Source organism: Phoca vitulina, unplaced genomic scaffold (assembly GCF_004348235.1).
Source record: "Phoca vitulina isolate PV1807 unplaced genomic scaffold, GSC_HSeal_1.0 scaffold100, whole genome shotgun sequence".
NCBI classification, from domain to species: domain Eukaryota; kingdom Metazoa; phylum Chordata; class Mammalia; order Carnivora; family Phocidae; genus Phoca; species Phoca vitulina.
The window spans coordinates 159,445-186,575 of NW_022589803.1; the positions used below are offsets into that span (position 1 = coordinate 159,445).

The 27,131-nt window shown below is 59.8% G+C and overlaps 2 protein-coding genes across 2 annotated transcripts in view; one reads left to right on the forward strand and one right to left on the reverse strand.

Moving 5' to 3' along the window:
- The window catches only part of RSPH14 (radial spoke head 14 homolog), a 76,903-nt gene that overhangs the window by 1,445 nt on the left and 48,327 nt on the right, over nt 1-27,131 (reverse strand). The window contains exons 5-6 of the mRNA XM_032397576.1: nt 2,142-2,367; nt 184-320 (exon numbers count right to left, since the gene is read on the reverse strand). Of these exons, the coding sequence (XP_032253467.1) occupies nt 184-320; nt 2,142-2,367 (363 nt within the window). The remainder of the gene's footprint in view (nt 1-183; nt 321-2,141; nt 2,368-27,131) is intronic.
- Nucleotides 8,780-27,131, forward strand: part of GNAZ (G protein subunit alpha z) — a 52,498-nt gene continuing 34,146 nt past the window's right edge. The window contains exon 1 of the mRNA XM_032397575.1: nt 8,780-8,890. The gene's annotated coding sequence lies outside the window, so the exon portion shown is untranslated. The remainder of the gene's footprint in view (nt 8,891-27,131) is intronic.

The window sequence follows — 27,131 nt, forward strand, 5'->3', positions numbered from 1 at the left end:
AAGGACTCCAACAACAGGCCAGGGAAAGTATTTTGGTAGGACAGGGAGGGGGCAGTGCTGGGATGCTGAGCACAGAATGAAAGTTCTGGAAAACAGCATGCCGGAGGCTGCAGTGACCCCCCCACACTGCCCAGTAAACTACCACCTGCGCAGGGGATGCAGGTGGCCAGCAGGCTGCCTCACCTTGGGTGGTGACCGCAGCATACATGAGGGCCCCGGCGGCGTTGGCCTGCACCTCCTCCACCTTGTCCTTGAGCAGGTGCACCAGGATGGGGATGACGTCATGCTGCCACACCTGGTTCTTGCCCTCCAGAGGGATGCTGGGCCAGAGAGGGGACAGCTGTGTGGCTTCGCTTGGCAAAGAGGACGGGGGCAGGGCCTAGGACCACCCCAGGGCACACCAGAAGGACTTGTGTTGGGACCCCCTGGTGGTTCGGGCCTGGCCAGGGGGTACCAGGGTGCAAGGGAGTGCTGGTGTAAGGTTTGGGTCTCACCCCCATGCTGGGACAACCTGGGAGCACAGCTGGGACCACTGAAGGCCAAACCACAGCGGAGCCAGGGGGTGATGGAGCCTGGCCCTAAGGTATCACATGAAGAAGAAACCAGACATGTTCCCCAGGCCCCAAAATGGGGAGCAGCAGGACCCAGGGACACTCATTTTGACTCCATGCAGGAGCCAGAGCTGCCAAAGATGGGCTAAGCCATGGGAGCGGGCGAGCTGCCAGGGAGATACCCGTGCAGAGCCACCCTCAGGGGAGAGGACACTGTAAGTCACTTCTAATCCTGGCACTGTATGAAGCTGTGAAAAGGAACGTGATGGACTCCCCACAAGCTCCCTTTGGGAACTTGATCAAAGATGCAGAGTCTTGGACCCCGCCTGCAGGGATTCCGTGCATTCGTTCATTCCCACGGCCGGGGCTGACTGAGCACCTTGGCGGGTCCTGGTCTGGACGCTGAGGCAAGAGCATGACTGGCCGTGGGGCTGGATGATTCTTTGTGGTGGCAGCTGTCCCATGTGTTGGCCCCTCGAGGGCTTCCCCCCCTTGAGGCCAGGAGCGCCCTTCTCCCTCAAGTTGGAACAATGAGAAATGTCTCCAGACAGTGCTGCCTGTCTCCCAGGGGACCAAAGCTCCCCCTGTTTTGAAGCCCTACTCTCAAGCAGCAAGCAGAGCAAAGCCCTGTCCTCAGGAACTCCCCTTGGGGGTGACACAAAAAAAGGAGGGCACGGTGAAAGGCACAGGCAGGCCTGGTGGAGGTCGCCATTTTCTAGAGCGGGCAGCGTCCTCAGAGGCTTCACTGGAAGGGGACCTCTGAGCAAAGACCAGAAGGTGATCGGTCTGAGGTAGGGCCCCGGAATCTCCACGTTCACAAGCTCCCCAGGGTCTGGATCGGGGGCCACACTCGCAGAAATGCTGGCCCAGGTCTCTAGAGAGAATCCCAGCTAGAGGGACAGCCAGAGCTAGGGGAGGCAAGAGGTGCCAGGATGTAGGCAGGTGGCCATATCTAAGGCATGGACTTGGGGGCACGAGGGACCACCGGTCCTTGGGAAGCGTCTCTGTCTGGGATCACACACCGCTTCCCTCCCTCCCTCCCTCCCTCCCTGCCCTGCGGCCTTGTGCTCCCTCAGGTTCCAGGCCAGGATTTAGACTGGAATTCCGTGTGACCCTGGGTCACCAGTGACTGGACACGTGTGCCCTCCGTTTCCTTACCTATAAAAGGTAATCGCCTTCCTTGGAGGAGTGCCACTTGTAGATAATACCCAGCACCCACGGAGCACTTAGTACTCAGTGACTGCCAGCTGCGCCACACTGTGTGCTTGCCTTCCTCACGGGGAGGGGGGACCAACCATCTCGTTTTGCCCAGGACTGGGGGCTTCCTGGGACACAGGACTGTGAGGGCTGAGCTCTCAGACCACTAGGACAGTGCCCCCCCCCAGGGGACAGGGTCCTCCTCCCCCAGGGCACAAGCAGTTGGGGGGGGGGTGCGGAAAGCAGGCCCTGAGGTGGATTCCCTGGAGCTCTGGGGCAGGCTGGCTTGCTGCGGGGCCGGGGGCAGCTCAGGTGCCTTCTCTGAGCCTCAGCAGAAGCCTCCAGGCTGGCCGCCCCTGCCCTCCCCGCTCTGTCCACGTGGGCCAGGCTCACCTGACCGCAATGAGCGTGCGGGCAGCTTTGCTGCGAATGTCATCGTCGGTGCTGAGGAGCTTCTGCTTTAGGAAGGGCACCACGCGGGTACTCAGCGCCTCAGTGGCATCCTCCATCAGGCAGGCCGCCAGCGTGTCCAGGAGGAGCCCTTGGATCTCTTCCTCCTCCCTCTGCAGCTTCCATACCAGGGAGGGGATCAGGCCGCTGTTGACAATGCCCTGGGCTCCTGCGGGACAGGAAAGGGCCCTGAGCGTGGGCCAGTCACCCCTACCCATTCTGGGCGGCACGTGGGGCGAGGCGAGGACTGCACAGCTGGTGGGGGAGGAGAGGTTTGCAAATGCCCCTGGCTGCCAGACCCCTGAGCAGCTAGCAGGAGGCTGGGGATGACACGCTAGGGTGGGAACCACACGGCCCTGGAGGACCCCCAAAGGGGCCAGCCTTTGGTCACCTGTAACTGGGGCGGGGGGGGCATAAGCCTTCAACAGGTGCCCAGGGGCCTGAGAAGCAGCACCTGCCCCTTGGAGAGCACAACAGCCACTCTGCAGGGCCCAGCGCAGAAGGAACTTCCCTCCTTTCCCCACCCTACACCAGAAGGAAGGTGGGGGGACCAGCCAACCCCCTCCTTCCCACCCACAACATCTTTAAGCCACTAGAAACCCCACACTAGTCTGGCCAGCCGTTGGGGAAAGGAAAAAGCTTGGAATCAAGGCTGAGGCAGAAGTGAGCAGGCCAGCATCTTATATCCAAAAAAGAGTTGTGCCTCCAACCAAAGGTGACAGGAAATCCATGGACTCTGGCCAAGGGGGTCTAAAAAACCCACAGGAATGGGGGCTCCACATGGCAGGGCGGCTGGGGCACCAGGGCTGGGAGAAGGCGGAGAGGTGAGCCCCCCAAGAATGGGTTCCACTTCCCTCCTTCCAGCCCCTTCATCCCTCCTGAGGGATGTCTGGGGGGAACCCAGAACCAGCCCAGGCAGCACTCCTGAGGGGCCCAGCTCCCCTGTGTCCAGAGCAGCCGTCACTGGGAAGTGAGCAGGGCGATGCTGCGGAGGGCAGCCCCCCTCTTCCCAGCCCTCCTCCCGACCCTCTTCCTGGCCTCCCCAGTGGCCCACACCACCCACCGAGAGGCCATATAGATAGCCCCCCTGGAGGGGGCCAGCAGCAACACCTCTCTCTTCCGCCTCCCCAGCTAAACCCTCTAATTTACTCCAGAGACAAATAAACAGGTTAATTAGCCTAAAGGTCTCTAAGTGCCAATTAGCACCAGGGATTTCCTCTTTGAAGACATCACCCCAGTCTTCCTCCCGCACTTCCTGAGCACATCAAATGGCAGGTGCCCCGGGATGAGGGAGGTGGAGAGGGACAGGCGCATGTCCAGTGGCTCCCTAGGCCCCTGGCCAGCTTCTCATTGGGGTATCATTGCCAAGCAACTAGCTCTGCCCCATTTGTTCTCAGGGCACTCGCGACACAGGGAGAGCAGTGGCCCGTTGCTTTAAGAGTACTGCACTTTTTAATGAAGGGGGCGAATCGGAGCGGGAGACGACCGTGAGAGGCGATGGACTCTGAAAAACTGAGAGTTCTAGAGGGGAGGGGGGTGGGAGGATGGGTTAGCCCGGTGATGGGTATTAAAGAGGACACGTTCTGCATGGAGCACTGGGTGTTATGCACAAACAATGAATCATGGAACACTACATCAAAAACTAATGATGTAATGTATGGTGATTAACATAATAAAAAAAATTCTCAAAAACAAAAAAGAGTACTGCACTTTTTAAAATTTAATACACACAGATTTCAAAAAATGCCTAGCTTGGACTTCTAAATGTATCCAGTTGTGTGATCTTTGACAAGTTACCTAACCTTTTCGAGCCCGGTTTCCTCATTATGGAAACCAGCCTAGGTGGCAGGGAGTTGTGCAATGCCAATGGGTAGTGGTTGGGTGGGAGCACGCTCTCTGGAAGGGACTCTCACATAGCCCAGAATGTCTGGACCTAGAATCATAAGGAATTCCGCCAACACTGAGACCCAGCTACAAGCAGTGGCCTGTGGGGGGAGGGGGGCGGCGAGAGGCGAGGAGTGGGATACAAAGAGAAAAGCTGCACAGTCCCTGCCCTGCAGGAACACAGCCCCTCTCTCCCCTTCAGCCTCAGCCTCCCCATCAGGCCACGGCCAGACCACACACCTGGCCTTCTGCTCTGGCTCCACCGCCCACTCAGGCACCTGCCCATGGGCTCCCTACCTGCCCCAGCCATGGGTCCAACTCAGCCACAACCTGACCCAGACAGCCCCTCCCAAGCTCACTGTAGGGAGGTGACAGTTGGACTTTCCAAGGATTTTGCTGACTGGAAAGATTTTGCATAGAGGGAGAAGGTTCCTAGCTGGGGGACACCTGAGCAAAGGCCTGGGGATGAGGAATTTGAGCATCATCAAATTGGGGCTTGATTGTGGCCTCACTTGCACCTGGGTCTGGGCTTTCCAGGGCCCCCCTCCTCCCAAAGGTGTTGCTGGGCACAGGCTGGGGGGGGGGGGCGGGGCAGAGGAAGAGAGTTGAAGTCAAACTGCTGGAGGTGATCACCTCCACTGCTCCCTCCTTAGGTGAGGAAACCAAGGCCCAGAGAGGCAATTCAAGTGCCTGAGGTCACACAGCAGACAGGGGCAAAGCCAGGGCCCTGGGCTACTTGGGTTTTGTTTCTCAGGCATTTGTCTTGGGCCTCTACTCCTAGAAATGCTGAGCGCCAGGACCTGGGTTCATTCTGAGACAGAGGGAGAAGATTAAAAATAAAACGCGTGCCGGGTGTGCCTCTCTGCTCGTTCACTTTGCTTTTCAGCTAAAAGGAGAGTTGCAGGCCTGGCTATTTATAACTAACCCAGATCTGCAATGGCTTGTTCAAGTTGGGGTTGGGGGGGTTGCACAGACCCCAAGGAAACAAACTGGAGAAACCCACTCAGCCCCGCTGTAGCCGGAGAATCGGCCGGCGGGGCTTGGGAGAGCAGGTCAAGCTGGGAGAAGAGCCAGACAGGACGGTGCTATGGCCAGCATCCAGAGACTAGCCATCCTTGGGTAGTGGGGACACCAGTGGCAGTCAGCCAGGACCCGTCATGACAACACAGGTTCATACTCAAGTAGAATTCCAGGGTTCTAGGGACTCTGAACATGCAGGAAGGGAGGCCCGGGGGCGCTGGGCCTCATGGGGCAGCAGGGCAAAGGCATGAGGCATGGGTGGTACTTGGGGAGGGCCCCGGGTCTGGCACGGCTGGTGTGCCAAGACAGATTCAGTGGTTGATGAGCCAGAAAGCTCCACCAATCCCTCCGGGATTGAGGGACATGATGCCCATGGCACGGAATGCCCTGTGGTTGAGGTTTGGTCATTTCCTGGAGGATGGCCTGATACCACCTACAGAGGCCACTCCTCAGCCATCTGTCCCTGCTGGATTGGTGAAGTACGAGGCTCAACCACCAGAGCCTTCCTCTTTCCATCACAGGGCCCCAGCTGTTGTCTCCTGGTCCTGTTTTCCTGGCTAGTAAGGACTGAGGACGGAGCGCCAGCCCCAGCCCCGGGCATCCGCACCTCATCAGAACCCACCTGTCCAGTGTTAGCCTAGTGCGGCCCCCATGCCCTGAACTGCTGGCATGCTGATCCCCCTCCCTGTGCCTGCCTATGTCGTGGGGACACATCCCTGTCCTTAGCTTACATGGCCTCTCTTAGCATAGATGTGGCTGACCCCGTCTTACCTCTCAAGATACTTTCTTCCCAAGGAGCCAGGACACTCTACTCCCTGGTTTCCCGGCCACCTCTCCTACTGGTCCTCCATCTGCTAGCAAGCACCGTCCTTCCTCCAGCATCTCCTATCATGTGGACCTCCCCCTTGTCCCCCCCCCCCCCCCCCCCTCCCCCCCCCTCTATCCTTCTGTCTTGGCTACAGCCACCACATGGCCCTCTCCTGACACTCTGTCGCTCAATGATCCTGCAGCCCTACGCTGAACTCAACTTCATGGAGAATCTCTGCTTTCTTATTTTCTGAGGGCTGACTAGCTGACATTTTTGTTATTTGATTCTGCCTATTAGGACAACATACATTAATGGGACCACACGTACTGCAAACAAATATGAAACAAAAACTTGCAATCCTCCTTCTCGAATTTAAAAAGCTAACCCTCAAACCCTCCAGTGCTTCTTAGGCTGACGTCCCCAATCTCACAGAAGGGCCACTAGCCCAGTGCAACTGTCCCCAGTCCAGCCTTGTTTTCTGGCACCCACACCTGCTTGCTGGCTCCAGCCACAGCCTGTCTTCCACGGGTTCCTGCAGGCATCATGGTTCCTTGATGCCCAGCACGTTCCCCACCTTGAAACATACTTCTCTCCTGCCCCAGGCCACCGGCTGCCTCTAGCCTGCTGTCTCCCAGTGCCCAGTTCTCCCCCTGCCACATGTCCCCAGGGCCCTGGTGGGTCTCCTCCGTGAGGCCTCACACAACTATAATGGTGGATTTTTGCCCCACAGACAGGAAGGTCTACCAGGCAGGGCAGGCCTGTCTAAATCCCAGAACTGTGTCTGTGCCAAGGAGGTCAGCAGTAAATGATTGCTGTCTGAAGAATTACGATCATTGGTGGCCACCAGGGTCAGGGGAGGGAGGCAGCAGGCAGCCCCTTGGGGCTTCTTCATGGGCTAGCTGCTGATCTCACCCTGGACTGTGGTAGCGGGTCACCCTACACTGACATCTAGGTTTGCCCCTGCAAACAGCTCCATTCTGACCCCGATCCTACAACAGAAACTGCCCTCACCCATCTCTAAACATGTGTCCACGTGCATTTCCCCTCAGAGTCACTCTCCAAGGACAGTCTACTAGTGTCCCCCTTGACAGAGAAGGACACTGAGGTTCATCCAGGTGAAATAACCTCCCCTCCCCCCAAGGGTGTATAGGCACAGAGCTGGGTCTGGCTTCCCTCCCACCCCCTCTCACCTCTGATCCACACCAGGGCAGGACCTGTGCCTGCCATCTTCCTGGTATCACCGCCATTGGCCTCTGAGTGGTCCTGTGGGCAGAGGCCCATCCTGACCCAGCCCAGGGGTTTGAAGGCATGCACCCAGAGGAGCCCCTCCATTGTTGGCCACCTCCCTTTGGTTCTCACTGGCCACCTCCAGCAAGCACTATGCCAGGTCTAGGTTCGCCTCAGGATGCCCATCACCAGCATCTGTCCTGTCCCTGACAGTTTAGGTAACTTCTTCACAAGTGGTCACGTCACGTCACAGGGTATGCAGTGCAACAGTCTCCGTCTCACAGCAGAGGAAACATTCCCAGAGAGGTTATGGAATAATGTTGCAATGCCACAGTGCCCAGCCTGCAGAACCAGACCCCCACCCCCGCCTTCTGACCACAACCCTGGACTGGGATGACCACCCAATCCACCGCTGTCAATGGCCAATTCCAGTGCTTCTGCCCAGTATGGGGTGATCCTTATAATGTGACCAAGAGGGTGTAAAGTGGTAAGGAAGGTGTTAACTGGGAGAATCTGCATTTTTACCAGGGATGCTCTGGAATACACAAAGATTCAAGTTACAATGATGGAAAAGACAGAGGCATTAATATCTTGGCTCTCTGGCCAAAGTCTTTTAAGCACAGGAGTGAGGGGCTCTCCTGTCTCTGAGGCCCACAGATGGGCTCCCCCTGAAATTGAAAGCAGAATTTGGCAGACTGGTTCAGGTGTATTTTGCTGAGCATCGGATGCCTTCTACCTTCTACCAGCTTCTCCAAGGCAGCGATGGGGGATCCTGGCCTTAACTGAGCTGGCTGCCTCCCGCCTCTCTGATCTGGGGGACAGATCCTGGGCCCTTCTTCCTCTCCTCCTTTTCAAGCAACCTTTGTAGCCAGGATTGCCAGGGACCCTGAAGAGCCCCTACACGCTGAGGGAGCGTGCAGCAAAGATGATTAATGTCCCTCCCATCGCTGCACCAACCTCACGGGTGTATACTTTAAGGGTTTGCATAGCCTTTTACATGTTCTAGCGGATTGTCGCGACAATTCAAGGAACCAGGTGCCACTAGCCCCACTTTGCAAAACAGGCTCAGAGAGGTCAGTTGGTTGCCCAAGGTCGCGGAGCTCAGAAAGTGCCCAGCTGGGTTCGAATTCAAACCGAGGGAGACGAGCCGGGCGGGGGGGGGGGGGGGGGGGCGGGGGGGGCGGCGGGGAGATGAGCCATCCGCCACTCTCAGGATCAGTCTCCGACTCTGCGAGAAGCGGTTCACTAGGTCGGCTCCGCGGCTTCGGCGCAGCCGGGTCCCGGAGACGCCGGTGCGGGCAGCGCGTGCGGGACTGCGGCGCGCGCGGAGCCGCGACCCCGCCCCTACCCGTTGCCATTGGACCGCACATTAATCCGTCAGCCGCTCCTGTCCAATGAGAAGAGAGCCGGCGCTCGTGGCGGGGCGGTGGCGCCCAGCGCGTGGTCACCCGCGGGTGCGCGGCACCCCCGCCCGCGGTTGGCCTGGCAACGCGCTGCGCTCGCGGCTCCGCCCCCTGCCGGCGGCAGCGCGGCGCGGGGCGGGCGGACCCGCGGGCGGGCGGCGGGCGGCGCGGGAGAGCTGGCGGAGGGAGCCAAGCCGGCCGGAGGGTGTGCGCCGCCCGCGGTCCGGTCACGTCCCCGCGCGGGTGCCGCCGCCCGCGTAGTGCGGAACGAGGGCGCCGCGGCCCGCGCTCGCCGCCCCGCCCCGCCCCACCCGGAGCAGCTCGCTGATGCACCGTGCGGCGGCCCGGAGGTGAGTGAGCGGACCCGCGGCCGGGGCGCGCGGCAGAACCTCGGGGGGCTGGGGGAGCGGCTGGGGCGTCCACCCCACCCCCACCCGGGGCCCCGCCCGGGCCTTTGTGCTAGGGATCCGCCCGGGCGGGGGGCGCCGGGGAGCAGCGAAAGGGATGCCCGGCCGGGGTGGGGGCGACCGGGGCGGAGATGCCCGCGAGGTGGGCAGGGGGCGACCGCGGGCCCGGCAGGTGCTGGGAAGGGGCGCCACTCGGCAGAGGAGCCGGCGGGAGGGGGCGGCTGCGGGCCCGGGAGGTAGGCAGGGGCTGCTGGGGATGCCGCGTCTGGGGGCCCCCAGAACAGCCGGCGGTGCGGAGCGAGGGCCAGACAACCTGCAGGAGAGGCGCTGAGGCGGGGTCTCCCTCCCAAGGGAGCGGGGAGGAGGCGACCCCGGGCGGCTGGAGCGCCGACGCGTGGCCTTGGCTGAAACGGAGGAGAGGGCCCCGGAGGCCTGGGCCCGGGGCCGAGTGGCTCGCAGTTTTCCGTCATCGGTCTTGCAGAGAACAGGTTCCTTGGACGCATTTAGAGCAAGAGATGAGTATCGACCTACTGCGATTGTGATATGTTCCTGGCTCAATATTTTTTTCCCTTAAAAGGCGGTGGGGGTGTTAGGGGGGTGTTGGGGGGGAGGGGTGTAAGGGCCTCGGGGCTGGGGCTCCGTATCCTACAGGAGATCCAAGGGGGCTCTGCCTGCAGGGCGGTGCTGAGCCTGTCTGGGTGGTGATGGCAGGAATCCGCCTAGGCCGAGAATTGGGGTTCTCTGTCACAAGAGAGAAGAGGGTGGGAAGGCAGTGCCGAGACCAGGGTTCCCTGGAGTCCCTTTCTCAGGATGAAAGGACCCGCCTGGTAGGCGAGGTCTGCCTGTTTTGGTGAGGCAGCCCAGTCCCTGATGGGCTCCCTTCTGCCCAAGTGATTTCCCTGCCCTGGGGACTGAGTCCTGCTGCCTTGGGTTCTGTCTGGAGGAGGCTCCTTGGCCAAATTCAATTAAACAAATATTTACTGAGCATTTGCTCCCCCAGAGCCTGGCGCTGAGGTGGGAGTGGACTGGGCCTGCCCTCCTGGGACTGACTCACCACCCAACAGGGGAGAAATGTCTCTGCTCAGATAACCCAACCCTGAGTGTGGGTGCCGGGGCCTCTGGAGGGACCTCAGAGATGACTTGGGCTGAGGTTAGATGGGCTTGTGGGCAAAGTGACATTTGAACTGGAGCTTGAAGGACGTGAACACAGCCGGGGTGGGCATTGTGGACAGAGAGGAGAAAATGGACCAAAGCACAGAGAGGGTACTCAGGCAGTTGGGTCCAGCCGGAGCATAGGATGTGCTTGGGAAAGCATAGGTGGTATGGCGGGAAGGGGGGTGGGGGGCGCACAGGGGCTGATGGAGCCGGGGAAACGGAACACCCCATTGCTTGTTAGCTGTGACTGTTCGATGGAGGCCACAGTTTCTTCATCTGTGACCTAGGAGCTGGGGTGGGCCTGGGGAAGAGCTTGAGAGACACCAGGGGGCTCCTTGCGGCCTAGCACTCCCCTTCCAGGCACCTTGTCTCGTGGGCAAGGCCAGGGTACTGGGTAACCGACAGCCCGCTTCCTAGCCAGGATGGAGAATATTTAGCTGGTGACTCTGCCCCTTTGGGGCGTGGACGTTTGTGAACCGTAATCAAGGAGGCTTGGGAGCCTCCATTTAGGGGCTGATCGCATGGGATGCTCAGATGAAGTGGTGTGCCTTCAGCATTCCTCATGCTCCGGGGACAAGACACTGGCATTTGGTTTAAAACTCCTGTGTGTTCCTCTAACAGACGTTGATTTTCTGCGACAGGAGGTGAATAAGACATAGTCCCTCCCCCTCGCAAGGCCAGTGTCACTTTCTGCCCTAGATCTGCTTGCTTGCTCGCTCCGAGGGATGTTTTCACTCTCCCTCTGAAGGGGCTGTTTGTTACTCCTCTGTGTAGCATACCCCCCCAACCCCCAAACACACACCCACTTTCGGCTTTTGGCCAAGGCCCATGGTGCTGCTGGGGGGCACAGACTATGCCAAGAGGGACAGAGCTGCTTCACTCTTGTGCCTGTCACCAGGCCACATTCTGGGGGCCTGCTGTGGGACTCTAGATTTGGGACATGGAGTGAATCCCTCCCTCTGCCCCCAACTTCTCAGCTCTTGTGTTTCCTGGAGTCTCAGGAGCTTCTAGGTGATTCCAGGAACTTCTGGGTAACCAGGTAGACTTGGCAAGGCTGCCCAGAGCCCCTGTAGGAGGCAGATAGGATGGAGAACTGCATGGTGGGAAGGCTGGCCTGACATTCAGGGTGTGGCCTCAGCAGCCTCAACCTGGCTGTGTGGTTTTCTCACGTGTACACGTGCCTTCCTTCCCTGGATGTGAGGATGAGGCAGCCCTGTACCGTCCCTTGCTGGCCCTCAGCAGACCTAAAATGCCGTGTGGCTCTAGGGCGTTTCGCTGCTGTTGGCCATGGCTGGGCTTGCAGGAACTCTGGAAGAGGTAGATTAGCACACTGCTCTCCCACAACCCCAGGAAGGAAACCTGGGGTAACTGAGCCTCCAGGCTCAGGCCAGTGGGTGCTGTGGTTGGCAGGAAAGAAGACGAAAGGAAATGGATAGGAGGCATCAGGGCAGATGCTGAGGACCAGCCCCAGAGTGGTGGCCTGACACAGCTTAGGCAGACCGGGGATTGACATGGGAAGGCCCAGACTCCCCCACGCAGGGTGGGGCGGGCCTCTCGTCGAGGCCTCCAAAGACCTGGGTCAGGCCCTGGCCCTGTCACCCCCAGCCCAGCCCCATCCTGACTGAGCTTCTTTGTCTTCATTCATAAACACAGCCAAGAGTTCCCTGCCCCGTCCCTGCACCAGTCCCTGCATGGGTCCTCCCTATGCATTTGGCCCCTTTACACATGTCCACACTGGCAGGGGAGACGCTTCACAGGAATGAACTGACAAGGACTAACCACAGGGACTGTCTGATGGCTCCGGGAGCACACAGGAGACACGGGAGATGTCAGCCCTCCGTACAGAGCCCGAGGAGATGGAAATGGTCCACGCATTCATTCATTCCTTTGGCTAATATTTACCAGCACCTGCCGGGTGCTGGGTGCTGTGCCAGCCACAGGGGTATATGGCAAGGAGCGGGACAGACGCGGTGTCTGCCCTCCTGGTGCTCCCAGCAGACCCGGGGCGGCTGGCACAACACCTGTGTGACTGACTGCCAGGTAAGGTAGGTGCCGTGAAGAGAACTAAAGAGAGTGCAGAGAGGGAGGGTCAGGGGGCCGCTCTGTGTGGAGGGGCCATTGGCACAGTGCCACGGAGAGCAATGGGTGAGTTGTGACTGATGGGGAAAAGCAGCCGGAGAGGGGGTGGCAGGTGCAAAGGCACTGAAGCTGCTGGGGGCCCCACCAGAAAGCCAGGTAGCCAGAGCCCCATAGGGTGGGGTGGTTTACAGAGTGGGTCAGGTCGGACTCTGCGGGCCGGGGGGAGGCGCAAAGCCGTGGGAAGGTTTGGAGCAGAGGAGAGACTCGAACTAATTCCACTGTGAAAAGACCTGTGCGGCTGATGGGCATGGGGGCAAGAGCAGAGGACTGTGAGGGGCCATTACAGCAGGGGAGGAGGCCGCTGACCGAGCCCAGTGGGAGCAGTAGGGGTCATGACGAGCGGTTGGTTGGGGATTTATTTTAAAGAGGACCTGCTGATGGAGAAGAGGCAAGGACGGCTCTGGAGAAACGGCGGTGGCACTGGTGGAGAAGGAAGACGCGGACTCCTTCATGAGAGGCGGGAAATTGGGAGTTGGCTTAGGCCCTGGTAGACATGGCCGTTATGTGGCGGTCAGAGGGGAGAGCGAGGCTGGAGGTAGAAACCTGGAGTCCTTGGCATCAGGTGTGTGGGAAGCCAGGGACTGGCCATGGTCACTTGAGGATCAAGGGTAGGTGGGTCCAGAGGGGCTGGGTCAGGCCTCAGGGCCCTCACCCTTCAGAGCATGAGCTGAGAAGGAGCTTCCAGAAAGAAGAGATTGAGAAGGATGGATGAGCAAGTGATGTGGGAGCACAATCATGATGGCAACATGGCAGGGGACTGGGGGGTGCGGGGGGACACTGTGGAAGAGGGTGTTCCCAAGAGGGCGGGTCTCCAGAGGCAAACATCGAGGTACGCATGGGGTGCATGCGGACTAAGCAAATGGGTAGGTCCTGCTACATAATTTGCAGGGCCCTTGTTAAGTTTTTAAAGCTTTCAAGACAACAGAGCATTCAACCAGGCCTGGGGCCCTGTTGGACTGCCCACGTGCTTGCCCCTGAAGCCCGGTTGTGGCACGGGGAGGGCAGTGCCATGGACCTGCCACCCAGGCTCCCCTTCACTTGCATCCCTTGGGCAGGTGGGCAGGTGGGCTGTGTTTGGCACTTGGGGCCACTGGGGTCAGTCAGAGCCAGCCTGCGAGCCTCACCTTGACCTCCTGTGAGTGTTACTTCCTCCCCCTCTGTCCCTTGACCCCCAGTGGCCTTAGGTAGGAGGCACAACTCGAGGGCCGAGGGCTGGGCAGTCCGTTGGCGGGACCCGGGTGAGCATGGCAGGTGGCTTCACACAACAATGGCTTCCTTGAGTTCATCTCTTTTCCAAAGGAACCTGCTACATCACAGAGTTTTGAGTTATTTGCTTCTAAATTAAGGTATAACTCTCTTTTAGAGACATCCCTGGAGAATCCAACAAAAAGTGCTAAGAAGCGAGACTGTTAAAAAACCACGGTGCAGGGAGAGGCCTTCCAACAGTGCCAAGCCCCGCGTTCCTTCCAGCAGCCGGTAACCAGAAGCACAGCCGTCCCTGAGGGCTTGTGCGGGCCGGCCATGGTCAGAGCAGACCTTTCAGAAAGAGCCCCTGCCCCCACTGGATGGCCCTCCCCAACCCCTGGGATGGGGAGTGTTGCGGACAGGGTTCCGGGACCTGAGCCCTGACACCCTCAGCAAGGCCCTGTGCCCCTGTGAGTCATGGAGGTCAAGGTTGTGGTATCGGAGCAGAGGACAGTGGGCTCAGTTGTGCACATCTCCCCGAGAGCGCAGACACAGGATTTCACTGGGACAGCGGTGGGATCCGCTCTGGGTTACAGCGGGCAGGTGCCTTCTGGGGCAGAGGCTCACTTTATCCTTCCACTACCAGCTCCTCCAAGAAGGGGCTGAATTTTACCTCAGTTTTGTCCTCACAGTTGAGGAGACGGAGACGTGGGGAGATGACTTTCCCAAGCGCGTGATTGCCTCTCTCTTTCCCTTTAGCACTCATCACGACATAACCTACTACCTGTTTTATTTATTTGTGTTTGTTTACCATCTCTCCTGGATCTGAATGTAAGCTCTGTAAGGTCAAGACCTTTGTCTGCTGTTTGCCACTGACAGTCCAGTCCCCAGAGCCTGGCCTGGCCCCAGTAGGGTCTCAGCACATCACTGTTGGAGGGGGAAATGGATATTGGCAAGTAGACGGGCCTAACATGAGCTTTTGAGCCACTTTCATGCAGAGGGCTGGGCCTCCTGCTGGCTCTAGCCCTCACACTGAACCACTGCTCTGCTCCCGGGACGCTGTGCTTTTGGGTCCCCAGAGGTGTGTCTTTGGCCTTTAGGTTTGGCGGACAAACACAAACTGCCTACAGGTGGGCGCCGCTGGCTGGCGCCCGTGAGGCCCGACTGTGGTTCACTCCCAAACCAAGGCAGGTAGCTGCCTGGCTCCTCATACCGCCATCACAGTCACCAGTCCCTGCCACTGGGAATCAGAGGCCTCGGGCTGACAGCTGGCCCCGCGGCGATGGGGTGTGCCTGGGTGACGCCTTGGTCACACATGGGGGTTTCACATGGTCGTGACATGAGGCATGTCCACAGGAAACTGTCGTAAGAGAGCAAGACAAGATCCCGGCGGTAGGAAAGGAGCACAGTGTCGGCAGTGACCATGTGATGGCTGGGTGGCCTTTCCAGATAACCCCCGTGCCCCCAAGATTAGCCCAGCAGAGCAGCTGGGTGCAGAGGAAAAAGTCCTGGGTGGGACATCAGGAGGCCTGGGTTCTAGGCCTGGCTCTGCCTGTAAAGCAGACGCTGGTAAATTCCCTGCACTCGCTGGGCCTCGGTGTCCTCACCTTACATTGGCCTTGGTCAAGGGTACAGATAGTTCTCCTCTCTTGTACCAACTCTGGTTGCTGCCCAAAGCACACAGTGTTGAGAAGGATCCCAAGGCTGTTACGGCTCGGAGGGCAAGTGGTCATGGTTAATGAGTGATGTCAACCATGGGTACCGGGGGAGGATTTAGACTTAGCTGTCTTCACCAGGGACTGGCTGACCCCGCCCCCCACACCCTCACTCTCGCCTAGAAGCTGCAGCCCAATCTTCTATCTCTCTTTATGTGCCCCTTCTTCCAGTCACCGACTCTGACCCCCAGATTAGGTGAGGACTCGCCTCCTCTTCGGTGCTTCCCCAGCCAACATTCTGAGTCTAACAGGCAGCTCAGGTCACTGTGGACCTCTTCTCATGGCAGCTTCTTTCTGTACCCCGAAGGAAGGAATGAGCAAGTGAATGAGCCTCAAGCTGTGCTCCAAGAAGGCTGCCTGGAATTAGAAGCCCAGGTGACCACAGAAACCATGTTGTAGCAGTGAGGACAGTGCAGACAGAGGGAGTGAGTGACAAGGGAGGGCTATGGGACCAGCCCGTGGGGCCCAGTGGTCCTGTCTGACCTCAGCCATGGAGCGGCTCACCAGGGTTCACCAGGGCAGACGTGCGAATTTGCTCCAAATGGCCCAGAGGGACTTCTGAAGACCCTCCTTGACCGAGGGTTGGAGGACTTGACACCGCCAGCCTTCCCCCTGGCTCCATCAGGTCCTGATGACCTGAGCTCGTAATGCCCCACCCCACGCCCGCTGGCCTCCATGGCAGCAGGCACCCCTACCCACCCCATCTCCTATGACCCAGGCCACCCCAGCTGTGTGCGGCCTCTGGCCTGCACCACGTGTCCCCCCTCGCTTCCTGTGGCCCTGTGAGCAACCACCAGGACCCCAACTGGCCAGCCCGCTGGCCTGCCCCCATCCGCACATGTGAGGTGCAATGGCCCTGGCTCCAAGCTGGGCTTCCCGCCAGCGTGGTCACCCTCCCTCACCCACTCCGTTACCTCTGATATGCTGTGCAAACATATTTCTCGATAAAATGCTGGGAAGAAAAATAATTAGAGTGTTGCTTCCATTATCCAATTTTTGATTAATCAAACTCTTTGTCCTCGGCCAAAATCTATTCATTTCCCTTAAACACTGGGCCAGTGCCAGGCATCGATTTCCTCTATGATAACACCACGCACGTACGCATGCACATCCCCAGCCCTGCCCCACCTCATGGCAGGAGGAGGGCGCGGAAGCACTGACAGGGCTGTCTGGTGCCCCAACACCGCCTGCCTACTCCAGGAAGCCCCACAGCCACGCTGCACCCATCATCCCTGCCCCAGCCCCTCGAGCTCCTCAACGGGGCTCAGCCCCTATGTGGCCTGGGTCCTTGGGTGTGTTAGTCCTATCTTGCCAGCTGTTCTGGGGCTCTCCTGGGGCAGCGAGGAATGGAGGACCCGTGTGGGTGGAGGGAGTGTGGGGGGCATGGCCGCTGTGGCTGCTGAGGACTGGGGCAGAGGGTGAGCTGCAGCCCCAGGCTGTCTCATCACTGGCACAGCAAGGCTGCGGCTGGGTGAGGAGGCCAAGTCTGAGGACCAGGGCTTGTGAGGGAACCTCAGGGCCTTGAGGTTGGGGTAGAGTCGGGATGGGGGCAAGCTTTCAGTGGCAGCAACGGAAGCCCAGTCCCGATGGGCTGACCAGATGAAGGGACGTCCTGGGCCAAGCGCTCAGAGGCAGAGCAGTGTCAGAGTTGGCCAAGGCTGGACGGGAGGCGGCCACACATCTGCGGTGTCCATCTGGGAGAAGGCCAAGGGCCTTTCTAGAAAACTTCCCAGAAGCCCCCCGCTGTCCCCTCCCTGTGATGAGTTGGCCCCTCCCTCATGCAGCACAAAGGGCTGAGATGGATTTATCAGCACCTGCTTCCTGTCAGGTACTTCGGGCCTGTGGGACACATTAGTGGCAGACCAACAGCCCCTGCCCTGTGAAGCTGGTGTTCTGTAAGCATATGGGAGGGGGCAGTAAACACGATAAGGGAGTTATGCACCCACCATGTTAGAAAACACAGCGAGACATTTGGGGAGTCATAGATAGGATGGGCAGGGTGGCCTCTCAAGGAGGGGACCTCTGAGCCATTTGGGGAAAGGATGGATTGGCTCTCCGGACAAAGAGTGTTCCGGCTGGAGGGAACAGCCAGTGCAGAGGTCCTGAATTGAGAGTGTGTTTGACACTTGAGAGGCAGCAGGGTGGAGAGTGGAGGGAGCACAGCAGGGGAGGGCAGGGGCACAGCACCCTGGGGCCCCAGACTCTGGCTCAGAACTGAGATGGCCAGCCTTGGGAAGGTTTTGAGCACAGGAGAGATGCTCTGCCTTATAATACGACAAGGACCCCCCTGGCTGCTGGGGGAGCAGGGTGCAGGGGCCGGGAGAGAGGAAGGGTGCCTGAGAGGTCACTGTAGCAGTCCCCACTGAGAGGCTGGGGGCTGGGAGGTAGGTGGCTGGATTGCAGACACAGCGCTCCCCTGAGGCCAGCCAGGCCTAGCCCTGACCTGAGGCGCTGGGTTCTGTCAGAAAGGAAGGGGGTGGTGGGCAGAGGGAAGGCGAGCGTGCAGTAGACGCCGCAGGTGCCCCCAGATCCCCTTTCCTGCCGGCACACTGTCTCCCACCACATCAGTGTTACCTGCTCACAGCTGCACCCCTTGCTGGAGAACTGCCCTGGGGCCTCGCAGGCCCTGTCCTATCCCTCGAGGTGGGGCAGCCTTGATTTCATTCAGGCTCCAGAACACCTGGGGATCAGGCCACAGCAAAAAGGCACCTGAAACCACACCTCCGCCTGGTTCCCTCCCTGGCCCTGTCCTGCCTCCCTCGCTCCTGAACTTGCTCCCTCGTCCAGTCATGTGCCCAAGAATCCCCATCTCAGGCTCTGCTTCTCGAGAACCCCATCAACAGGTCAGAGGCCGCTGCTGGCTTGGAGACTCCTAGGGGTGGCCCGGCATAGACAGGAGGGCAGGGGCCCCAGATTCGCAGCCTGCAGGCCCGCGTGACTTCAGGAGGCTGGGGAAGCAGGCAATGGGGCAGGGCCAGGTGAAAAAGGGAATAGATGGGAGGTGGTGCTCACCTTCCTGGTGGGAAAGACAAGAAGGGAGCTGCAGGGAGGCAGGAGGGGCTCAGGGAAGGAGCCGTGCACTTGCCTGGCCCATGGTGTCCTCAGAGGACTGGTCTGGACTGGGGGTAGCCAAGGTGGGGGATGGGATCTTGGGCCACCACACTCAGAGGCGGGAAAATGCAGGGCAAGAGACCCAGTGAGGTTAAATCAGAGTCTCCAGCCAGGTCCTTCGGGGCCTGACTAAAAGTCAGCAGTTACCTTCGCTACGGAAACGGGGAGCCAGGCCCCACCCCAGGCAGCAACCCCTTCCACTCGGCTTTTAGTAAAGGCCACGTGTCTTCCCTGCGCATCTGGGTCTTCTTCCCCCTTGTATGTGGAACCTTTCTGGTGTTTTTTTTTTTTATGTATTTACTCCTGGCTCAGAGAAATCTCTGGCCTGATTTCCTCCTGAGTCAGTGTTCCTCAGGCCATGCTGTCACATCTCGTCTGGTCAGCCTCCGCGCTGCGGGTCTCCCGAGCCACGGGACCGTCCGGGGCAGCAGGGGAGGGCCTCGCTGCTCATCTTCGGCAGCACCCTGAAGCCGAGAGGCTGCCCGGCTGGGGTAGAGCCATTGGTCAGCGCCTCTCTGCAGCTGGGGACACTGTGCACCCAACCTTGGTCCTTCTCCCGTCCGCCCGGCCTCTGGCTCTGAAATAAGCAGGGAGCTAGGAAGGGGCCAAGAAAGGGGGGCTGCTTTTAAGGGGAGCCCTGCTGTGGGTCTGCTGGTGCCAGGCCAGTCGGGCTGGCTGGGGGGGACGTGGATAAGCTACCCCAGTGGCCGGGGCCCTGGTGGCTGTGGGGTGGTGGCAGAGAGCCCGTCCGCACAGAGCCGTGTTTCCCCAGCTCCGAAGCATCTCGCGTGTGCATGTGCTCCCGTTTTTTCAAAGAAACTGTTGTGATAGATGAAATGCAGTGTCGTTTACGAACTTTATAGAAAGCTTGGTGCTCAGAAACCCTCTTACCCCTGTCACCAGCACTCACTGGATGAACGGGCGTGCTCTGTTCTCTCAGGAGAGCGTGCCCTGCACTTCGGCACCCACCCCTTGGAGTCAGTGGTGTCTGGCCCAAACCTGTGTGTGCCAGCCGTACTTGTCATGGTGACTGTGTCCTTGAGTGCCGCATAAGCTGATGAAATGCGACTATAAGGAGGACTGCTGTGGAAACTCAGTGGATGCTTTGGAAAGCCTCAGTAAAAGCTGTGGTTGGGTTCGGTGTGGGCAAGACAATGGTAAGGTGGGGACAGAGAGCCATGACAACCTAGGATTCGGGTCCCGGTGACTTTGCCATCACACGCCGCATGGAGAAAGTCAACCGGATATCACACGTAGTGTGCTGTGGTTTGAGAAGGAACAGTGACAGCAACTCCAGTAAGTGAGCCTGTCCTCTGAGAGAAGATGGCCCGCCCCCAAAACTGGTGAAGGAGTGTATGGTTATCTGTTTTAAGTTCAAATGTTTAAAGTTCATATTATCATTTCTCATGACTTCCTGCTTTACGTCATGTTTCAATATGCCAGCCAGCCAGCAGTCCCACCTTTGGTGGCAACCTCTGGTCATTAACAGATCTTAAATGTACCTGTAATAATGGTAGAATCTATAGGGTTGGTTTTGTTGTTGTTGCTGTTGTTGTTGTTTTAACAGAACAGGAAGGGATAGGTTCCTCTACTTGGAAAGGTTGTAAAGCGTGGGTCTGTGACAGACAAAGGGTGGGGAAGGGGCTGCTTGACCACACAGGGGAGCTCCCTCCTGGACAGGCCGGCGTGGAAGCCCCTTCCTCAGGACCACCCCAGGGGAGAGGCCAGGAGCAACTTGCAGGGAAGCGTGGGGTTTCTGAGCCTGAGGGGGACCAGGAGATGGCGGTACACAGGGCAGGAGGGTCAGGGTGCAGAGATGCACTGTCTCCCCCCACTCCCTTCCCCGGCTCCTGTCTTATTTTCAGCAGGATGAGAAATGACCAGGATAGGGTTTTGGGTGGGGCCCAAGCTGGCTGGGGCAGGAAGGGGCAGGGTGAATTGCCAAGGGTGGTAGGACGGAGAGGCAGGAGGGCTCAGGAGGATCTTGCCCACAGCTTGGGGAGGGGTGGGTAAGATGCCCTAGGGCATTTGGGGGAGGGTGGGCACAGGAAGAGGGGCCCAAGAAGTCCCCTGCTGGAGTCCTAGAGGCCCAGTGTGGACAGCAGTAGACCCTCCACGCAGGCCCCCAGGCGAGGTCATGTGAGGTAACGCACTCAGAAGGGAGTTCTGGGAAGCTTTGGAGCTGTGAACCAGTAATTTTTGGTGTTCGTCCATCTACCCATCCATCTGTTCTATACATCTTTACAGAGCTGGCGACGGAGAGGGAGAGGGAGGGTAAGGTGGGCCTCGAGCAGGAGGCCGGACCAACCCGAGGGCGTGGTGGGTGTGCTCAGGGCAGGTGCCTGCAGGGCAGCCAGCGGCCCAGAGGCCGAGGAAGGGCCAGTCGTGGGCGTCCCTGCTGGACTCTCCCTGGGTGAAGTCCAGCCCAGTGCTGAGCCGTGGCACAGACACTGAGCTCAAGATCTCACAGCGCCAGGCGGCGAGTCACCCCCGAGCCCTTCAGGCCCTAAGGGGGCTGCCCGGTGCTGCAGCTCAGGGTCCCCTCACAGGGAAGGAGGCTCTTGCTTGGCCTCAGAGGGGGACGTTTGCAGTGGGATGGGCTGGGGCAGCGCACTGTGGTGTGGGGAGTGGGAGACCCAGCCGGGGAGGCGGGAGCCGGGCTTCTGGCAGGGTCACAGGAAGAAAGAGGTGGGGTGGGGAGGCCGGCTTTCCCCAGGGGGCAGGAAGTGTTGCTGGCATCAAGGCAAGCAGGGGCTTTTATCTCCTCGGGAAGATACGGCTTTTTAGTCCACAAGTATGTGCTGTTCTGTCAAAAACCATCGAAGCATTTGGAATGGGCCGACCCAGATTCTGCTGTATGTGATGTCGGTCAGGCCCATGAGCTCTAATGTGTGAGGGAGAGATGGTGCATTCAGCCTCACTCCCTGGCCCTGCTTTGCCAGCCTTTCGGGGGAACCCACACATCCAGCATCCCACATAGGGGGTGGCAGCAGACTGCCCACAGGTCCTGGGTGTGGGTTGATGCACCCTCCATGCCCCACCAAAGGCACTTCCATGGGAGAAATAGGGTCTCAACTGGGACAGTTTCTGCCTTCTGGCCCCTGGGGGGTTGGTCCCTGCCATGGGCAGCCGTCACTGAGCCACTTCCCAGGGAACCGTGGGAAGGACATTGCTTGGGTGGGCCAGCTCTGAGCTGGGCCTAGGCCGGGCAGGGTCTTCTGCTGCCCAACCCAGCACTTGGGGCAATGTCCCCTCAGGTGTCCCCATCCTGCCTGCCTCCTGCTCTGGCCCCCCTCCCTCGCATGACAGCGGCGGCTTATAATTGTGTCTTTTCCAATGTCACGTCCCTGGACCTTCTGCCACATGCCTCCACACCCTCTCCTCCACAGTGCTGTCCTTTTATCAGAAATGGCCTCGCAGACTTAACGTGCTCACAGTCTCCCCGGCCAGAACACGGGCTCCTCGATGCAGACTCAGTGTCGTCCACCCCTCCCCCACCCATGTCGCCAAGTCCAGAGCAGAGCCTCCACACAACCAGGCTTGATTGCCAGAGGGCACGGCGATGCTCGTTTGGGGCCCAGTGGTTAATTGATTGACTGCCCGTTCAGATCTGAGCGTAGAGGGCCTTGGGCCTGGGCGCAGATGCCCACTGCGCCTCGTGCTGGGTCATTTAGTGACAGGAGGAACAGCAGAGGGTGCCCTGATGAATGGGCAAATGGAACCGAGCAGAAGGGGGGGCGGCAGGTCGGGATGGTGCCCCTTTCTGAGACGAGAGACAGCCTCTGAGCTGGGACAGAGGGTGCAGGGCTGACACGCCAGGCCCACTGCCCCCGCCCCACGGGTCCCAGCTAGAGGACCTCTGGGCTCAGGTTCCTTCATCCTTAGGTCGTACAAGGTGGCCTGAGGCCACAGCTGTGAGCGGCACCCAGCCTCCCCGGGAGGAGGGTAATCCTTTTTCATTTCTCTCTCAATCCCTTTGCTTCAAGGAGAAGATCTCCGTTTGGTGCCAGCATGACTGTCACACCCTCCGGTGCGCTAATCCCGGTTGTTTAACAAACAGCGAGCCCTCCGCTGGCCCTTCCGCGGGCAGCGTCCCGGACCCCAAGCAGCAGCGACACCAGCTCATAGTTTAGGTTACTTCTGCCTGTGGTGACTTCAGCTTTCCGTTTAAGTAGGAACATGAGTCCTTTCTAAAGTACATCCGTTTAAGTAAATAGTGCAAGTTAATTTAAAGAGCAATGTTGAGTAAGTCGCGGCAGGTGAGCAGGCTGTGCTGTGGGGACAGGGGTCGGAGGGCCCCGTGGAAGCTGAGCCCCGCAGGCTCCGTTCCCCCTCTCCTCACACCCTCGTTCCTCCCTCTGCATGGTCATGCCCATCTCCCGGGTACGCTATGAGGCCCACTCAACAGGACCCGTGTGTGTGAGGACAGGTAGGCATCCAGGGGGGCCGACCCACGCGTGACAGAGGTGCCAGCTGCGTCCCCCACCGTGGCTGTGGCGGCACCTTCTCCTGGTGGCCCCAGCAGCCCAAGGAAGCACAGCGTGGACTTGGAAAGTGAAGCCAAGCCCTGGCCCTGACCCCATTACACCCAGCTTCCCTGGGACAGACCTTCCCCGGCCTGCAGCTGTCCCTGGTGGTCCAAGGACACAAGGAAACGGCGCCATGAAGATTCTGTGGGGCGCTGGCGACCAGAGCATTAGGGTGATGCGTACGGACGGGGCCAGTGACACCGTAGGCTGCTGGCGGGTGGGTACCGCGGTGCTGGAAAGGCAGACGCACCAGCTCGGGCCTCACCGAGTTCAGACTGGGAAGAGGCAAGGAGCTGGAAGGGAAGGGAAGTCCGAAGCAGCAGAAGAACCGGGCGGGGAAGGACACTGGCTTATCCGAGACCACAGAGGAGCCACTAGGAAGACCCCTGCAGGTCCAGGTTGGGCTCTGAGAAGACCTAAAGAGGGGTGCCGACAAGGAACCTGGTGCACAACACTCAGGCAGGAAAGAGGGAGCACAAATGTCAACTGACAAGTAGAACACCAGATTCCAGGACTCCAGGCATGAAAGGGCAGTGGGAAACGCTTCCTTACTAAGAGGGGAGGGAAACCGATAATCAGTGACCGTGCAGGCAGAGGCTTTTCCGGACCTCATGTTTCTAAAATAGAGCCACGGTAGGAGCTGACGCAGGGACGGCGGTTCCGGAGGGCAAGGAGGGGGGTCCATTCTCTAGAAGAAGAAGATGGAAATGACATGGGTGGGTTTGGCCCCAGGAAGCCATGGGAACCCCTTCTGACCTGCCAGCCGAGGCCAGCCCAAGGCCAGCAGCAAAGGAGTGTGGACCCCAACATGCCTCTCCTGCCCGTGCCTGCAGACCCCGAGACATGGGCCTACTGGAACTTGGGAGCAGGGTCTTCCCTGCTCTGCCCAGAGGCCCCTACGTGAGGCAGGGCCTAAGGTCACAGACACCAGGGCTGGGCCTCCAGCCCCCTCCCGCGCCGGGTCACACAGAGCAGCTGCTGGGTGCCAAGGTACAGTTGGCAGGCGGGAGAGCCGCTGCTGCCAGAGCGGAAGGTGTCTGCGCAAGCTGGGGCAGGGTGTGGGGCCAGGGGACAGTAGTGCTGAGTCATAGCCCTGCCCAGGCAGGCTGACGCTTGGTCTCCATGGGGGGCGACGGGCAGGCAGCTCTGGGGGCGTGGAAGGGCCAGGACCGCAGACTGATGATCCTCACACTGAGGGGGGCTGAGCACTCTCTAGGGCGCATCAGGCTGGGGGCATGTGTGCGGGAAGACTCGGGACCCGCTGGTGCCCTGGGTATGTGGTCTCACCCTGCCTGCTGGCCCTGAAACCTGGGCTGCCCTCTGCCTCTGGGATTCTCCCTGTGCCCCCTCCGCCCCCGCCCCACAGCTGGCCGAACATGCCCATGCCCCTCTATCGGTTCAGTCTAGGTGTGGGCCTGCCTCCTCAGTGGGGCCACACTCTCCTCCCTGGCTCACCCCTTTCTGATGGTCCGGGACTCAGCATGGAGTGGGCTTTCCTTGGGGAGGGAGGAGTCCACAGAGTGAGGGGCTTGGCTTCTCATTTCCACCTCCGTCCAGGGAAGTGGGTGCCTGGTGATGAGCGAGCCCCGCCCGCCGAGGCCAGGCCTTCTCCAGCCCTGTAAGCTGATAAGCCGTCTGCTCTCCCTGGAGACCCTCTGGCTTAGCCCGGCTTGGGCAGCAACACCTTGGTGACCTTGGCTCCGGGCTCTCGTCCTCTGGGGGAGGGGCCCAGAAGGGGCTGGTGTCGCACAGCCTGGCTCTGCCCTGCTCTGCCCTGGCCCTTAGCTCCACCATGAGCGAGGACAGGAGTGGACGTGAGTGTTACATCGCTGGAGCTCCGTGCCAGGCCATGTGGGGCGTGCCTGGGGAGAGCCGTGGCCTGGCGGGGTGGGCATCCAGGGTCCAGAGCGCCAGAGTGTGGAAAGGCCGCAGAGAGGTGGCAGCACTGCACTCCCCACCCCCTGGCTCAGGGCTGTCACCCGGCATCTGTGACATGAATGGAGACTTGAGAGGGTCATGTCTGGGGGAAGGGGGCAGCTAGACGTGAGGACGGGCTGGACCTGTCAGACGGTGAGCAGGGACCAGGGTCGGGGGGGCTGGGGGCAGGGCAGGCAAGGGCTTCAAGGGAATACGTGGTGTGTGTGCTCAAGTATCTGGCTTGAGGCTGTGGGCGGGGGAGCAGCTTCAAGTCAAGGGGTCCCTGAATAGGCTCTGTGTTTGGGGATCACATCCTGCCAGCCTTTAGGTACCCAGGCAAGTGGGTAGGTGAGTCAGGGAGACCCATGAGGGGCCGTGATGGAGCAGAGCCCACCACGGCACACCTGCCACTTCCTCCCAGCGTCCCCTCTCCCAGCCTGCTGGCCGACCCTGGGGTGCCCTGACCCCTACCGCAGCGCTGTCGCCAGGCACTGTCCATCGCACAGCCCATGTGTCCCCCGCCCCTAGCCCTCGCCCACACTGCTGCCCTGTCACCTGCATGGCCGCGCACAGGCGCCCATCCCGCTCTGTTCACACATAGGGCACCCCTCGCTCAAGCCCTGGCTGGCATCCAGCTCTCTCAGAGGAAAAGCCGGAGCTCTTACGGTGACCCCTACTGCCGGCCCCTCACGTTCGACGCCATCTACCCACCTTCCTGCCTGTCCCTCAGACTGGCCAAGCACACTGGCAGTTCCAGTCCCCTCACCACCTGCTCTGTCACCCGTCAGGAAGCAGGCCCTGCCCACTTCATGGACCCGCAGCCTTTACCGCAGCACCCCTGACCCTACTCATGGGCAGCTTGGCAACCTTCTCCATCACAGATCATTTGCTGCCTTTGATCTGATGCTCACCTCCCTCCACCTGTGTGAACTCAGGCGTGGGTCTTTGCTTCATTCAGCAGTGCCTGCCCCCCACCCAGGTGCCAGGCTCAAAGCCCCAGCTCCGCTATGTGGTAGGGAACCCCTGACTCCTGCCCTTGGCCCTCTCACGCACCTCAGCCCGGCTCCACACAGTGCGCATACCTCCTGTTCCCCCCAGCACACCACAGGTAGCCACACGCAGGCGTGTGCACGCACTTGCACATTCCCACACACGTCCCCTGACCTGCACACAGGCGCACGTCTAGGCCGGTGCATGCACACATACACAGTCCTGCACACAGACACATACACATCTGCATGTGTGCAACCCCAGACACACACGCACACACTCAACCGCATGGTCACAACTATGCACCCACACAGTGGGGCGCCCCTGATCGACCCTGCCTCCTCTTCTCACCTGTGACTCTCTCCTATCTTTCTGTCCAGTCCCTCTGACCTTCCTTCAGCTCCCCATTCGCACCATGGTTCGTCTCTCCCCTCGCCCACAGGGCCTTTGCACATGCCCTTCCTCTGCCTGGTACAGTCTTTCCCTCACCCATTCCTCAGTAATTTCCTGCCAGACCCAGCAGCGCTGTGGTGGGGGGGATTGTGGGTATCAGGGCCTGGGGACCCGTGAGCAGTTACTGAACCAGGGAACAATGTAGTCATCCAACCCTTAGTCCTTTGTCTCTGGGCCGACTGGGGAGTCCTAGGAGGCCCAGTAAAGCCCAGATTAGACTGAGAGAGAGGTAGGACTGGTAGGAACCTCACATAAAGGCAAAGAAGCCGAGCCTCAGAATGGGACTGTGCTGAGGTCCCATTTGGACCTTGGCAAAAAGTCTTGTTCACAGGACTCCCCTCACTGTATCCATGCACAGCCCAGTCTCCACCACCAGTTCCAAGGCACTGAACACTGATACGCCCTGGGCCATGGCTGAGCCCTGCAGAGCTGCAGGGAGAATTCTGAGTGGGCCTTCTGCTTGTTTGGTTCTGGTGACCTGAAAGAAGAGGGTGCCTCTAAGGGAGGGACCCACCTCGGATGTGACTGTTTGTGGCGGCCCCATGCAGATGGCAGAAGCCTCCAGACTTGGCCCGATGCACACCATCGCCTCCTGGCTGTGTTTCCTTCCCCTTTACTCCCACATTGCCTTGTGGCTGCACTGGTCAAGGACCACATGGCCAGCCCCAGGCTGCCGGCCCACTTCCCCCCAACTGCTCTCCTGATTCTCAGAAGCCCAGCCCTCAGCCTTGGGGTCGTGGTGCACGTACTTCCCAAAACACAAGTCACACCTCCTTGGACAGGGCGGCTTTGGGCTGAAGGCTGGGTGGGCAAATCTTGGTACCAGCTGGGGGCCGTTAGTCAGGCGTTCCAATCCACAGAATGGATGATGGGGGCCCCAAGTGGCCCTCTGCTGGTGGGGGAAGCCAGGACCGGGCAGGGGGCCTGCCTCTTTCTCTGGTACCACGTGGCCTCCTCGCTATTTTTATTTTTGGGGTAGCTCACCCACAA